General features: G+C 37.9%; 1 protein-coding gene across 1 annotated transcript; it reads right to left on the bottom strand.

The window, feature by feature from the left end:
- Positions 1 to 2,022: 2,022 nt before the first annotated feature.
- Positions 2,023 to 15,642, bottom strand: EIF5A2 (eukaryotic translation initiation factor 5A2). The gene is made up of 4 exons (XM_007946620.2): positions 15,478 to 15,642; positions 14,444 to 14,548; positions 2,516 to 2,647; positions 2,023 to 2,082 (listed from the first exon to the last, which is right to left on the bottom strand). The coding sequence occupies exons 1-4, from the start codon at positions 15,640 to 15,642 to the stop codon at positions 2,023 to 2,025; spliced, it is 462 nt and encodes a 153-aa protein (XP_007944811.1).
- Positions 15,643 to 15,973: the final 331 nt, after the last annotated feature.

Genomic DNA, 15,973 nt, shown 5'->3' with positions numbered 1-15,973 from the left:
AAACAGAGATGCATTATTATAATTTGTACACCCTTACATTGCAATTGGACATATATTTATGTGAAGTTTGACAAGATAGGAAGAAGGGCATGCTAATCCAGAATAAATATTAAGCCAGAACATTAGTACAGTTAACTACATGAATGGTCAGCAAGCAGCACAAGACTGATAACTTTCTAGAATTCCTGTGGGTAACAATACCAACCAGTAGCAAGTAAGATATACAGTACAGAGTACCAAAAACTGGAGCAGTATGTAGTAGACATTTAAATAGAATATTGGAAAGAATTTAGGCTAATTCCTAATTGTGCTTTAGCTGGGCAAAAGCTAAATAAAATATTATACTCAAAATGATTAACCACAACCTCAATATTTCTTGTGCTTTACAACTCTCCTCTTCTCTCATCTTCATACTACTCTTGATTCTAAGTATCTTGCTTCTTTCCCAAATGAATTTGCTGAGGTGAAAACAAGATTTTATAGTATGCACAAACTGAGCAATTAAAACCATGGGCTCTTCTGCTCCTAATGCTCTTCCCAGTCACTGATTAGATCAGTTGCAGCAGCATACTATATGTATGTTCTTCTAGATGACAGGAACAAAGGCATTTAGAGGTCAAGGTATGCTAGAAGAGGTCTCACAACCAGTCTGAAGAGAATTCAGTATTAATGAAACAGTAATTCTGTTCTACATTTCATTCCCATGTAATGATTGTTACTGAGTCTAAGGTCCTCACAAACACTGTAACAATTTCTAGAATTTGGAAGTAAGATATATATGATCCCAAAGACTAATCAAAAATGTAGTGGCATCACTGAAAACACCTTTTAAAATAATTCAATTTGCAGAATTCTTTCCTAGCTGTTTCACACTAGTAACTGAATTAAGTCATATGACAATCAGAAAAATGTATGCACTTCTTAAATAATTATAAAAGAAAGTAACATTACTTCCATGATTTACTTTCATTTCGTTTTAGAAAAAAAGTACATAAATTTAACAACTTTTCCTAATTAATTAAAATAAGAGTTTCCAGTTTTTGTCTGACAAATATCTTAATGTCAAAATATCTACTTAAAAATGGTAGAGAGAAGTGATTACTAATAAATACCAACACTTACTGAATGTGGTTGGAAGAAAAACAAAACACTGCAGTGTCCTGTCAATCAGGTTACTTCTCTATGTACACAGACAGAATGACAGAGAGAGAGAAATGGAAAACAAAAATTAAAAGCACACACAGCTAAAAGGCAACTTTCTATTTTTCATGCTGATTACAAAAGGCCTCAAATGAAAACTTAGAGCTTGAACCATTCCTCTTTGCCACTATCCCTTGTGTCTTCTTTACATATTTACCCAATAGTGCAATCCCCCTGTCAACCACAAGCAGGTACTAAAACTACCATATAAATGTATATTAAATCTGCCAACAATTTGGCAAAGAATAATACAACTCAGATAACACAGGTGGTTACACATGACCACCGAAATAACTGACCATTTTTGATAACATGATATTTGTTCACCTTAAAGATCTGTGCTTGCCACACATAGGGTAAAAATGTGATCGTTCCCTCCATAAATATATTTATCCTGTGATATTAAGTATGAAATTAGTGTGGAACAATTCAACTTATGTATGTGGTACTTTAATACCACTAGATGCTACATTGGTTGATTTAAAACCCTGGTTTTCCATCATTTAACTAAAATTCAGGAATGATTTGCTCAGATAAAGCACATCTGCTAAAGTTACTTTGTCTTTTTCTTGGACTCACATACTGAAAACCACAGGAATGTTATAGGAAAGATATCTACAACATTAAAAAACAGAATTATACATCTTGATTGTTTTTTTAAACTGCCAATTCCCTGCAAAATCAACCCAGCACAATTTCAAAACAATTAAAAAGAAATGAGGTTGCTTATGAAGGCCATAGCTTTGGTGACAACTTGGAACCCAACTTCAGATCTGCAGTAGATTCAGATCTAAACAGTTTGCTCATTTCTGGTGATGCCATTTATTTGCAGGGCTTTATGGCTACAGCATATTCTTCACTCATTGCACACATAACAGACACCTGGAAGGAAAAATGCAGACAAAATGTTACTCAGAAGATAATACATATATAAATATCAAATGCATTTAATCCATCATTACTATATATTTGACGATATTCTGTACATATCAACTCTGGAAAGGGGTCCTCTAGGACCAAATAATCTACTTCCATTTGTTTTCTAAAGTAAAAATTCTCAGAGAGCATAAGAGTTACAAATGTTTAGACACTAATTAGCTGTTACACTTTTAAAAGTTATAAAAATAGTCAGTCTCCTTTACTCCTTGGCACCCTCACAGCATTCCTTTGGTCATCTTCAAAAATCACTGAGCTGCAGATCTTCAAAGCAAATTTGGGATTCATAGTGCCTCTGTCACAATAATTGAGCTTTGACACTTTCTTCGGTAACGGGGTCTGAGAGCTTCACGGAAAAAACTGTCTTATAGGTTTTTACCTGAACATCTTCACCTGCATTGTATTTTCCTTCTATCTCCTTGCCTAGTTCACCTTCTGGCAACTTAAGATCCTCACGAACTTCACCAGTTTCTGTCAGCAGGGAAAGGTAACCATCCTGAATGCATATCAGCTATTAAAAAAAATTATATCATTTGCACTGATTAGATTATATTTACTCCTTTGTAATATTTACATAAATTATAATTCATGCTAATTTGTGTAACTACACAGTAATATATTGATATATCACTGATGTTTTAAAAATATAAAAGTATAAAATATGTATAGAAATGTAAGTTCACTTCTCTTTACACCCCCATCTCTGTATTATTAAACAAGCCAGACTTCTTTAGAGTATATCCTGAAGCATTTACAACATTATGCATACAATGCAAAAATAACTGCTTTTTAAAAAAACAGATGCATTTTTCAGCAAGTTGCTTTACTGACTTAATAATACATGTCTTGGTAATCTTTCCAAATCAGAAAATATGGACTTACCTTTTTGTTGTTGTTGTTGTTGTTTTGTGCCATCAAGTCAAACCCGACTCATAGCGACCCCTCCTTGGGTTTCCGAGGCAGTATCACTACGGAAGTAGGATTGCCCAACCTTCCTTCCGAGGACTTACCTTAGTCTTTTAAATCATTATACAACTACATGGATATATTGTAATTGATTTAACCATTTTCCCATGAATGGGCATAAGAGTCATTTTCAGTTTTTCCTATTACAATGTGCTTTTTAATTTAATATGAACAAATTAAACGGAAAATTTTGGGTTTCTAACTCACTGCTAGCAACACTAGATTTTCTTTTCTTAGAAAAACACTTTAAACTCAAAACTCACTGCCATCGAGTCGATTCCAACTCATAGTGACCCCCACTGCATTTCCAAGGCTGTAAGATCTTTACAGAAGCTGCCTCATCTTTCTCTGCAGAGTGGCTGGTAGGTTCAAATCACTGACTTTGGGTAGCAGCCAAGTGCTTTAACCACTACACCAGCAGAGCCCCTTAGACAAAATACTAGCTTGTTGAAAACATTAATAAACTAAACTCAGTCATCAACTTAATTTGGAAAAAGGTACAGTTTTGATATAAACAAATTTCTAGTATTGAGGCATGAAAAAACAGTCAACACCCTATTCATTTATTCTAAAGGCATATATACTGTCATTTTGACTAGAACGCCAACAGGTGTTATAAAAGGCAATCATTCAGATTATCAGCACCCCCGCCCCAGCCCAAGACTATCAGCCTCTAACATTTACATGTACCACTTTGATGCTGTAGAGTTAAGAGTTTCAGAGTTCCCCACTTTGGCAGTATTAAATCTGTCGAAAGCTCCCCACAGAAATTCCACCTAACACAGGATATCTGAGTTTTTGCATACCATCTTCTATCCCCAAAACAGCCACAAAAAAAAAAAAAAAAAATCCTTTATACAAAGCAACAACCACCTTGAATTAATCTTTTACTCACTCAAACATTTGTAGGGTGGTTCGTGAACGGTGGGGAGCAAGTAGGCTGAGGTAGAAATGCTTACAAGACAGATCTTTCTGACTTCTACTTTTTAAGCTATTCCATCAAGAAAAATTTGTCTATCTCAAGAGTTAAAGGTTCTTACTGCCATTAGTGACTGAAACATAGGAGCCAAATAACACTAGTATTTTTATTTATATAATGATGGTATTTTATAAGAATTAAAAATTCATAAACTGAAATGAAATATATAAATCATTTCAAATGGAAAAATGTGTACATATTAAAAATCTAATACAAACATTAAACATATTAAAATAAATTTCTATATGAAATAAAAATGGAAGTACTAAAAAATAAACTAAGCTATAAAAAATAATAATCTGTTCTTTTAAAATTCTTTAATTAAAAAAAAATGATTTACAGGAAAGTTGAACCAATAATGCACTGAAATCCTGTATCTTCACCTAAATTTACCCATTGGTAACATTTACCCACACATGCTTTTCCTCTTTCTATATATACATATCTAGATATCCACACACACACACACACACACACACACACACACACCTACATACATATATACATATATATGTGGAGAAGAATGCTGGCGGTTCAAACCCACCAGCCACTCCTTGGAAGGAAGGTTGGGCAATCTACTTCTGTAGCAATACTGCCTCGGAAACCCAAGGAGGGGTTGCTATGAGTCAGGTCTGACTCCATGGCACATAACAACAACAACAACATGTGGAACTCTGGTGGTGCAGTGGTTAAGTGCTTGGCTGGTAACCGAACCCACCAGCCACTCCACAGGATTAAGACCTGGTGGTCTGCTCACATAAAGATTACAGCCTATGAAATCCAGTGGGGCAATTTTACTGTATCACGTGGAGTCACTATTAGTCAGAATTGATGGCACATGACAACATATATGTATGTATATATATACGTAGCTCATCTCTCTTAATCTGGAACAGTTCTTACCCTTTGTCTTTCATGCCATGACATTCTTGAAGAGTAGAGGTTCACTGTTTTGTACAGGGTTCCTCAGTTTGGGTTTGTCTGTTTCCTCATGATTCAGGTAATGCATTTTTAGCAAGAATACTACATAAATTATGTTTCCTCAGAGTAACACATCAGGAGGCAAATGGTATCAATTTGTCCTATTACTGGTGAAGTTAATCTTGATTACTTGGCTGAAGTGGTATGTGTCAGAATTTTCTACTCTAAAGGTACCCTCATTCACTTCATAGTGACCATATAGGACAGGGTAGAACTACCCCCAGGGTTTCCAAGGCTTTAATCTTTATGAAGGAGCTCTGGTAGCATGGTGTCTAAGGCACTTGACTGCTAACCAGAAGGCTAGTGGTTCAAACCCACCAGCCATTCCTTGGAATGAAGGTTGGGCAATCTACTTCTGTAGTGATAATGCCTTGGCAACCCAAGGAGGGGTAGCTATGAGTTGGGTCCGACTTGATGGCACATAACAACAACAATCTTTATCAAGGCAGACTGCCTCATCTTTCTCCAGCAGAACAATTGGTGGGTTTGAACCACTGTACCATCAAGGTTCAGAACTGACTCAACGGCAATGGGTTTGGTTCTTTTGGTGAAAGGTGCCCTTTTTTCCTCTATAATCTGCAATCTTTAAAAAGCCAACTTTGTCATTGTTAAGTCTCAAGCATGTTTTTGGGCAGTTTTTTCCATCTTCTCTCAAAGCCCCCTCTGATTTACAGAGTTGGAAGGAAGCAATGGTGAGAAGACAGTCACAGTAGCCAATTCTAAATATTTTCTTCTGCTTAGTCACCTTTAAACACCGTACTTATCTGGTAACTTTGAGATGCTTTTGAACAATTTTTTTTGGTGGGGGTAGTGATGAGAGATGAGATGAGAGAGAGCAGGGTCAGAAAATCTGGAGTAAAGGTGGGAGGCAGGAGATGGTATACTACCATGCTGCTGACTGACACATGAAATATTATTATAACCAAAAAATAGCAGTACCAGAATGTAGCATCTATTATTTCCTACTAATAGATTCTACAGCTCTTTGGAAAATGGATAATTCCAGGTAAAGGGCAGGAAGGATACAAAATGCACTGGAAGTAGATGTTATACTAGAAAGCAAGGATGCTATCAAAGACAACTTGGACCATTTCAAAAGAACACAGGAACTAACCTGAATAAGCACTCACTGGTCAAAGAGTAACTTTCGAATAGTTAAGGATAATCACTACAATGGATTGAAACACGTATGTTTAAATGCCAAGTTCAAAGAGAAAAAACAATGTTTATTTTCAGTATATGCTGGGAAAGAACTCACTTTGAAAAGTGGTAATTAAAGGGAAAGAACGAAGCATTAATTCTTTATTTTTATTTATTTATTTATTGTGATTTGGGTGAAGATTTATGAAGCATTAATTCTTATTAATGAAATACACACACACTCATACTATACAATGGGGTGAAATAAAAAAATAATGGAAGTTTCTGTTTATAGAATTGCTCTGGCTTAAAAAAAAATGACACATCACTAATCATCCCTCTCCTAATAGATTAATGGATTGAAGCAATAATCAGAAATCTAATGTCACAAAGAGAGAAACAAACAGACTTATTTATTTGATTTTTGCATAGAACATCACCTATGGCTCAGTCTTGTTTAAAAAAAAAAAAAGAAGAAGAAAATAAAAATCTAAACTGAATCTGACCAAATATCTACATCTAATTACTAATTTTCAGGATGTAAGGGATCCTGATGTGCAAGGGAAGAGGAACATACCAATTAACAAGGAAACACAATCAGCAAAATCCACAAAAGTATATATTATAAATGTAATATATAAAATACAGAAAGTTTATAGAATTATCCAGTTTCTTTACCAAAAAATTGGAAAACAAAGTGAGTAAGCAAGTGAGTGAGAGAGAATAAGAGAGAAAGAGAATGAATATGGGAAAGGGAAAGAGGGAGGGTGGAAGCTGAACAGATTTAAGAGAGAAACCAATCAATTTCAATGTGTAGACCTTACTTAGGCCTTGATTTACATGGTAGCATAGTGCCTAAGGCACTTGACTGCTCACCAGAAGGCTGGCGGTTCAAACCCACCAGCCACTCCTCGGAAGGAAGGTTGGGCAATCCTACTTCCGTAGTGATACTGCCTCGGAAACCCAAGGAGGGGTCGCTATGAGTCGGGGCTGACTCGACGGCAAACAACAACAACAACAACAACAATAAAACAAAAACAACTACCATCATACCCAAACAAAGCAAAATAAATAATAAAACAATTAAAATATAAATACTAATTGGATATTTGATATTAAAGCATTATTAATTTTTAGGTGTGATACTGCTCCTTAGATGTAAGAGTAGTTAGACTTTGTCTCACATACTTTGGACATGTTGTCAGAAGGGATCAGTCCCTGGAGAAGGACATCATGCTTGGTGAAGTACAGGGTCAGTGAAAAAGAGGAAACCTTCAATGAGATGGATTGACACAGTGGCTGCAACAATGGGCTCAAACACAGAAATGACTATGAGGATGGTATAGGACCGGGCGATGATTCATTCTGTTGAACACAGGATTGCTATGAATTGTACCTGACTCAATGGCACTGAAAAACAACTTTTTGATTTTGATTTTTAGAGTACTCTCTTTTAGAAATGGACAAAAAGCACCTGCAGATGAAATGACATAATATGTGTGATTAGCTTCAAAATAATCAAGAGGTAGAGAGTAAAGGAAGAAAAAATAGGTGGTGGGAGTACAGAATGTAATAAGATTGGTCACATACTAGTAACCGTTGAAGCCAGGTGATGAGTATGCGGGATTCATTATATTTTGAAACTTGCCATAATGGGGGGAAAAAAAAAGTATGGTATCTCTGTATTCCAGAAAGAGCACTGTAACCACTAAATGCTGAGAGGCACAGGGAGCTACAGAAAGCATGACCTGAAAGGAAAGGGGGAGGGAGAGGAAGTGACACACCTGCCATGGAGCTGCAGGTTCTCCAAAATGTAGTCAGAATAAGAAAGGAATTAGAGAAATTTCTGGCCTGTGTTTGTATTATTGGTACATAACAGAAGGCTGGAGAAGGCGTATTAGCACCACAGGTACCTTCTTAACCCTTGTGTCTGAATTTAATTTTTGTTTCTCTATCCACTTCAAAACAGCCAGGCTTCTCTAGGTAAGGCCTAATTCTTTGTACTTCTTCCTTGTGCTCTTCCCCTAGCACCCTCAACCTGCTTTTTTAGAGCTGCTGTTCCTTGGACGAGACTGAATGTTTGATCATTATTAGATCACTATTATTATAAATCTAAGCAAACCACACTATCATGAACTGGGGTGTTATCTGATCCACCAAGCCATGAATTTGAGCATACAGAGCAGCACTCTTATCACAAGTGAGAGAAGCATATACAGGATCACTTCGAGCACATCCTCAAAGCACAAACTAGTTGTCCAAGAAATGGCTCAGACTCAAAAAGCACCTTGTCCTGCCACATTGACATTTCTTGCTTTTTAAGAAAAAAGTATCTTTGAATTAACTTGAACTTTCAAGTAAAGGAAATCATACCATATATGCAATTCTGTGTCTTGTTGTTTTTAGGGGTTTATAAATTTACTTGGGGATCTTTCGATCCATACCAATGGCTTCATGGGGAGTTCCCTATGACCAGTTGACTGAGGAAGAGAAAATTCAGAATGGTTTCTAGATGGTTATGCATGGTATAACCATGAGATGGTTCTCAAAAATAGGGGAGATGGGAGGGATAGAACATCAAACATGACCTGGAAGAAGAGAATCACTGATAATGAGCAATGGCTAAGAGTAATGGCTAAGAGTATGACTGGAAGGTCAAGAACACTGAAAGAAAAAGAGAAATTGCTGACAGTGAGGTTGAAGGAAGTGGTATATGGACAGACATCTCCAAACAGAGAATCATTTAGCCTTTTTTTGGTAGCCTCCCAGTCCTTGCTCAATGGGCTCCTGAACACAGTGGTCGTAGCTAAATGGGCTCTACAATACAGATTTTCTCTCACCAAGGTCGATCTGACCATAGCCTGAACACTTTACAGTAGAAACCAATGCAACTCCTGAAAGGGCACCATTCCACAAAGGGAACAGCCAGCCACATGATAATAATGAACTCCTTCTATCAGGGAAAAGAGAGATTTGCACTTACTGCAGTAGATTCTTACTCTACTTATGGATTTGCCCTTCCTGCTCATAGTGCTTCTCTGAAAACCCCATCCACAGGCTTAGCGAGTGCCTCATTCCTGTCACAGTGTATCTCACACAGCATCACTTCTGAAAACTTATTTCATAGGCAAAACAATGTGCCAACAGGCAATGGCTAGAGAATTCATGGTCTATGTATCTCATCATCCCCAAACAGCTTGCCTGTGTGGACTGGCCTAGTAAAGACTCAGTTTTGTCACCTCCTAGATGGTAGCGTAGTGCCTAAGGCACTTGACTGCTAACCAGAAGGCTGGCGGTTCAAACCCACCAGCCACTCCTTGGAAGGAAGAAGGAACAATCTACTTCTGTAGTGATACTGCCTTAGAAACCCAAGGAGGGTCGCTATGAGTTGGGTCCAACTCAACGGCACATAACAACAACAGATGACATTATGGGAGCTCTGGTGGCATAGTGCCTAAGGCATTTAACTGCTAACCAGAAGGTTGGCAGTTCAAACCCACCAGCCACTCCTCGGAAGGAAGGTTGGGCAATCTACTTCTGTAGTGATACTGCTTTGGATACCCAAGGAGGGGTTGCTTTGAGTAGGATCTGACTCTGTGGCAGTGCGTGCTGTGCAGATGACATTATGTAGGGATAGGTCACTGCTTCACAGGTCCCAATATATTCCAATATATGATGCTGTTTCTTCACAAGTAGAATACACAGGTATGAGAACCAAAGGGGGTGGTTCCCCTTACTATTACCCCTAATAACCCTGTACAGTTTGCTGCTTGTCTCTGCAATACTGGGCTCTCTGCTCGTTCAGAGGTTTCCTATTCCAAAGAAAGACTTTCTATCTGAGAATACAAGGTTCCATAGAACAGGTAAAATTTATTAGAATAACATAAGTATAAGGAATTTATAGCATCATTAATTCTTTTTGTTGCATTATTTTAAAGTTGGAAAAAATAAAAGTCAACACACATACCCCAACATTCAAAAGGCATACTATTTACATGAAAGATATACTAAGACGTAAAATTCATAGTTTTGGCAATTCAGCAATAATTAAGATCCACAATATATACTCTAGTCTGTCCTGTGGAAAATAGTCTTCAAATGACAGAGAAAACTTCAGTGAATGCATAAAAGGCTTTTAAGTTATGGTATGGTACATAGGAATACAGACTTCTTTAATGAAGTATGATTCAAGAGAACATTGGGAGTCTGAACAGACATTTTTATATTTAAGAGTTTAGGATTCCCAAAGGTGTCTGGATGCACTGTGTTTTACGCCATCACTGAGCCCTGGCAACCATCCCTACTATGGAGAAAAGTAACAGAAACTAGCAATTCTAATCTGAGTTACATCTTGGAATGAAAGAGTCAGGAGACAATTTTTCTTTCATCCTGAATTTATTTTAAAACACATAAAAATTAAGAATGTAAATATTTAATACATTTATTTCCTTAAACAGAGGGTTCCTTTTTATTATAATGAACAGGTAAACATTTCATTTTATCCAACTGCAAAAATGAATACAGCAAAATACAAAGGACTACATGTAGCTGAGAAGTAGGAATTTAACCAAAACACTTGGATAGGTGAGTAAAGACCACTATAGTACATTAAAGGCAACTGAAAAGACTCCCAGAACTTTTTAAAACGAACAGAGTGAGCATTCTGTGCTGACTTGATACTGAAGAGCACGTGACCATCAAGTACCTTTCTCTGCCAGGTATTGCTCTAAGCATTAACTAATTAAACCTCACAGTCATCCCATGAAGAGTTTAATATTCTCACCCCCATTTTATAAATAAAGAAACAGAGGCAAGAGAAAGGCTAAGTGCGGTGTAGTAAATTACTTAGTGTGGCTTTTCTACCCGTAAGTCTTTGTAAACTCTAAGGTGGGAATTGCTATTAGCTACGGAGGAGATCCTGATTTTAAAGTCGCCCACCTGGGTTATTTCTGTTGGGCGTGGCACAATACAATGTTCTGGGAAGTTCCCACTCTCTCTCACGTGCTTAGAGTTCTGATGCTGTGATTGGCTAGTTTGACCACCCTTCCAGGCTCAAAAGGAGGCCTCCTGGAGGCAGAACTTGCTCTGACTGCTGGTGGAGGAAGACGTGCTGCTGAAAGAGACACGTGCTGCTAGGAAAGAGATGCGAGAGACACGCATTGCTGAGTGAGACACTGAGGGACCAGCACTGCTGGGAAAGAGACTGTGAGAGACTGTTGGCTGAGGGACATTGGGCTGGGAGAGAGACTGAGCGTTCTTCCTGAACTTGAGTTGTAGCCTGGTGCTTCCCTAATAAACCCCATAATCTGTGAGTTCTGTGTGGCCACTGCAGTGAATTATCGAACCCAGGAGAGAGGTGGTGGGTGCTTTGGGAGGAACGGTTGGTGAAAGGGCTGGAGGGAGGCAGCATGTCTGGCCTTGAAGTAATAGGCCTTGGGTTACTGCTGGTAATCCTGTCTTCCTCTCGTGGGATTAGAGGAGGTCAGAACATGTGGCCTTCTTGTTGTTTTTGTACTAAGTAATTTGCCAGTAGAGATTACAGAGCTAGTAAGTGCCAAAGTAAAGATTTAGACCTGGACCGCCTAGATCTAGTCTTCCTCTTATCCACTGTGGAGCATGAACCACATACCACAGGCTGGGACTAGGGTGAGACAAGTAAGGCTCATCTTGGGTGTAAAATATGCAAAATTTTAAAAAATCAAAATTAACACAAAAAAATCCCATGATTAGAATTACTCATTTTTCCTTTTGCCTTAACCTCCAATATGGTTGATAATGTTACTGGTTCTGTCATCATTTAAAACTTTGACCCCAGTTGTTGTTGTTGTTGTTATGTGCCATTGAGTTGGACCAGACTCATAAGAGGGGTCTTATTTACCCCACTTGCCTTACTCTCCTCCTGGCCCTGTTCTATACGATAACAAAACCCAAACCAAATTTTTCTTTTATGTTAAATTCTGAGCTCGAATCAGTGACTGACTAACTTGACAATAATACAAATTATCTGAAATACTGATACCCATCTTTCTGAAATACCCAATCAACCAAAGCATTCTAACATAAAATATTCAAAGCACTCACATTATAGGGATAAAAACTGAGAAACCCATTTTTGACACAAGAAAATTCTATGCTCAGCCTTCGTATGCTGTAATATATACTTGCCACGTTGAATAATCACATATGCACTTAGCAATGTTTATGAAACACCTGCTATATGCCAAGCATACATTAGGTTCCCCAATAATAATAGAATGATTAAGTGGAAGTTTATACAGAAATAAAACTCACTGCTGTCGAGTCGGTTCTGACTCATAGCGACCTCTCCTTGGGTTTCTAAGGCGGTATCTCTACGGAAATAGATTGCCTAGTCTTCCTTCTGAGGAGTGGCTGGGAGTTTGAATCACCAGCCTTGTGGTTAGCAGTCAAATGACTTAGGCACTATGCCACCAGAGCTTCCCATATAGGAATTGTTGTTGTTGTTATGTGCTGTCGAGTCGGACCCAACTCATAGTGACCCCTCCTTGGGTTTCCCAGGCAGTGTCACTACAGAAGTAGATTGCCCAACCTTCCTTCTGAGGAGTGTCTGGTGGGTTTGAACCACCAGCCTTCTGGTTAGCAGTCAAGAGCTAGACACTTCGCTACCAGAGCTCCCAGGAATAGTAGAAACAAAAAAGGACTACTTTTTGGTAGATACCTACTTACAAGGTACTTAGGAAGTACATTTTCTCATTTAATCCTTAAACATCACCCCTCTTTTGAAGATGGGAAGTCAGAGACCCAGAGAGGTTGAGAAATTTGTCCAATGTCATGTAGGTATAAGACGGCACTAGATCTAAACACAGATCTGCGTGACTAAAATAATCCACTTGCTGTTATTATACTAACCCAATGCAAATTGCACCGATGCCAAAACAACCTAGAAAACATTTATAAATGGGAATGTGAAAGTATAAAATTATTCACTATGATTGAAACAATGTAAAAATGTTTGCATATGGATAAAACAGTAAAGGAAAATTAGCTGGGTAGTTGCAGTTTTTGACAACATTCTTTAAAAGCTCATAGCAACCTTAAAATATACAAAATATAAAGTACAAACTTTCTAAGTAGTTCAAAATGGATAAAACAATCTAAGCGTAAATCTTATATTTTTCACTATGTAATATGAATAGAAAAGAGTTCTATATATATATGGTATGCTTACCATAGAAATCGAAGATTTTCAAGGTATTAGTTATGATTAATGTGGCTTCTTCATCCCATGAGGTCAATTATTTGATTATCATCAATACTCCAAACAATAAAAAGCTATGATTAAATAAGACCTATCTAAATGTATAAATGAAACTAAAATTTGAAGTTTATACCTGTAATTTAGCAAAAGGTTATAGCATAGTCACTGAATAAATATAAACAACAGCTTTCTATTTTTTTCTTCATATTCAGTGACCATGTACTTTAACCCTTATATTCATGGCTTTCAGCTTATTTTCTTAGTTAAAAATACCAAATTCTGGGAGCTCTGGTAGCGTAATGCCTAAGGCACTTGACTGCTAACCAGAAGGCTGGCGATTCAAACCCACCAGCCACTCCTCGGAAGGAAGATGGGGCAATCTACTTCCGTAGTGATACTGCCTGGGAAACCCAAGGAGGGGTCGCTATGAATCGGGGCCCACTCGACGGCACATAACACCACCACCAGGGCGGAGTACTGTATCGGGTAAGTGCTGGAAGCCCCAGCATCTCCAGTAGTAAAATCAACATATAATTTTGTATATAATTGTCTGACTCACAGACAATTATATACAAAATTTTTGGTGGGAATAGAAATTCTAATAGTTTATTGAGAGTCTTAAATTTGATCAGTGACAGGAAATAAAACATCCGGGGTGGAGTTATCTAACTTGGGACCATTTTGTAATAGATAGGATGGCAATTTTATTAAACATTGGATTTATTCAGTCACAATATGCAGTCACTTGCTCTAAGGAATGCGATGTGTGCAACTTTTAAAAAATGCAAGGTTTTTTTTTTTGTCACAAAATAGCAATAATCCTTGAGAACAAGCATGAAATATCACTATTTCTCCATTTTTTAAAGATGGGTAGTGTCTAATGATTGTGGTTAAAAAAAAAAACCTACAAAGCCACTCTCCAGTTTTTTAAATTACAACAGATTGTAAAAAATAAATGTACTTTTAAGAAACAAGCAGCATTCTAAAAGAAAATCAATACTTACTTGATAATCATTTCTCTTAATATTTGGAACATCCATGTTGTGAGTAGAAGGGCAAATATCTTCATACTTTTTGCCCGTGAATATATCAATTCCAACAAGATGAACCTAACAGAGAAGGAGAACAGCAAACCTGTTCAGTCTCTGCCAAGTATATCACTCAATACATGTAAAGCCAGAGCACAATACCAACTCTGATTATGACAGATCCTTTCCCCTACTTTCAAGGTCATCTCATTTTACTTTCTTAAAAAAGAAAAAAGTAAGTCATAGATCTGAGAAGCAGTAAACAACAGTATCATGACATTATCAAGACCCCAAATCAGAGAGTCCAGTAATTACCAGAGTAGATAAGAAAAACAAAGCTAGGTTTCTTACTAATTGTTAGAAAGAGGTCTTCTCATCATTAAACTGAATTAAAAAAAAAAAAAAAAACCCATTGCCGTTGAGTCAGCTCCAACTCATAGCGAACCCTCCTTGGGTTTTCCAGGTGGTATCACTATGGAAGTAGATTGCCCAACCTTCCTTCCAAGTAGCGGCTGGTGGGTTTGAACCACCAGCCTTCTGGTTAGCAGTCAAGTACTTTAGGCACTATGCCACCAAAGATCCCATAAACTGAATAGATAAATATATATTTTAATGACATTTTGTTGGGTTTTGGGTGCAGGTTTACAGAGCTGTTTAGTTTCCCATTCAACGATTTGTACACAAATTGTTCAGTGACACTGGTTACATTCTTCACAATGCCTGAATATTCTCATTATTTCTGTTCTGGTGGTTCCATTGCTGAACAGACCTTTTACCTCACTAGCATTCAAGAAAGTTTCAATTTCCAGTTAATATAAATTATAAGGGCACAAGAAGGTAATGCTGCCTTTCAGTATTCAAAGTAGTGGCTGATGACACAGTAGTTGTGTGTGGAGAAAATAAAAGGTTATTACAAAATTATAGGTATGAAAATCTCATTATTTGTAATGGAATATATATGCTCAAAACCCCAACATTAAAGCCAAAGACAGACCTGGAAGGGCACTTACCTTGGCATGACCGTGCTTTCCAGTTTTGGAAGTTGACATCTCTACTATTTTGCATGGTCGTCCTTTGAGCACCACGAAGCCGTTTTTGCGCAGGGCCGAGCACTGCATCGGGTAAGTGCTGGAAGCCCCAGCATCTCCAGTAGTAAAATCAATTTCATCCGCCATGGTGGGCTGGAAAGATGGTAGCTTTTTCGAGGGAACTACGCAAAAAGTTTGTATTTACATTTTAACAACGGGCGGGCAGGCACGGAAACGGCTCATTTCAGACAGGTTACGTGCCAAGTATTATGGGTCTATTAGTTGTGCATTTACAGAACGCCCACCAAAGATTAGGAGGCACTTTCTAACTCCGGCCTCTACAAACTTTTCCATCCTTTGGTGGGGAGGTGGGGAAGAAAGTCGCAGAGCAGCTCGCTGGGAAGTGGGGGATGCCCCCCTCGGGTGCTCACCCGTTCTGGGGACAGCAGGTCCCGGCACCCATCGCCCCACCGCAGAA

Source organism: Orycteropus afer, unplaced genomic scaffold (assembly GCF_000298275.1).
Source record: "Orycteropus afer afer isolate SDZICR_OR568_19922 unplaced genomic scaffold, OryAfe1.0 scaffold00168, whole genome shotgun sequence".
Taxonomy (NCBI): Eukaryota; Metazoa; Chordata; class Mammalia; order Tubulidentata; family Orycteropodidae; genus Orycteropus; species Orycteropus afer.
Note: the sequence above shows the minus strand (reverse complement) of the source record. Positions and strands in the feature narration are given on the sequence as shown.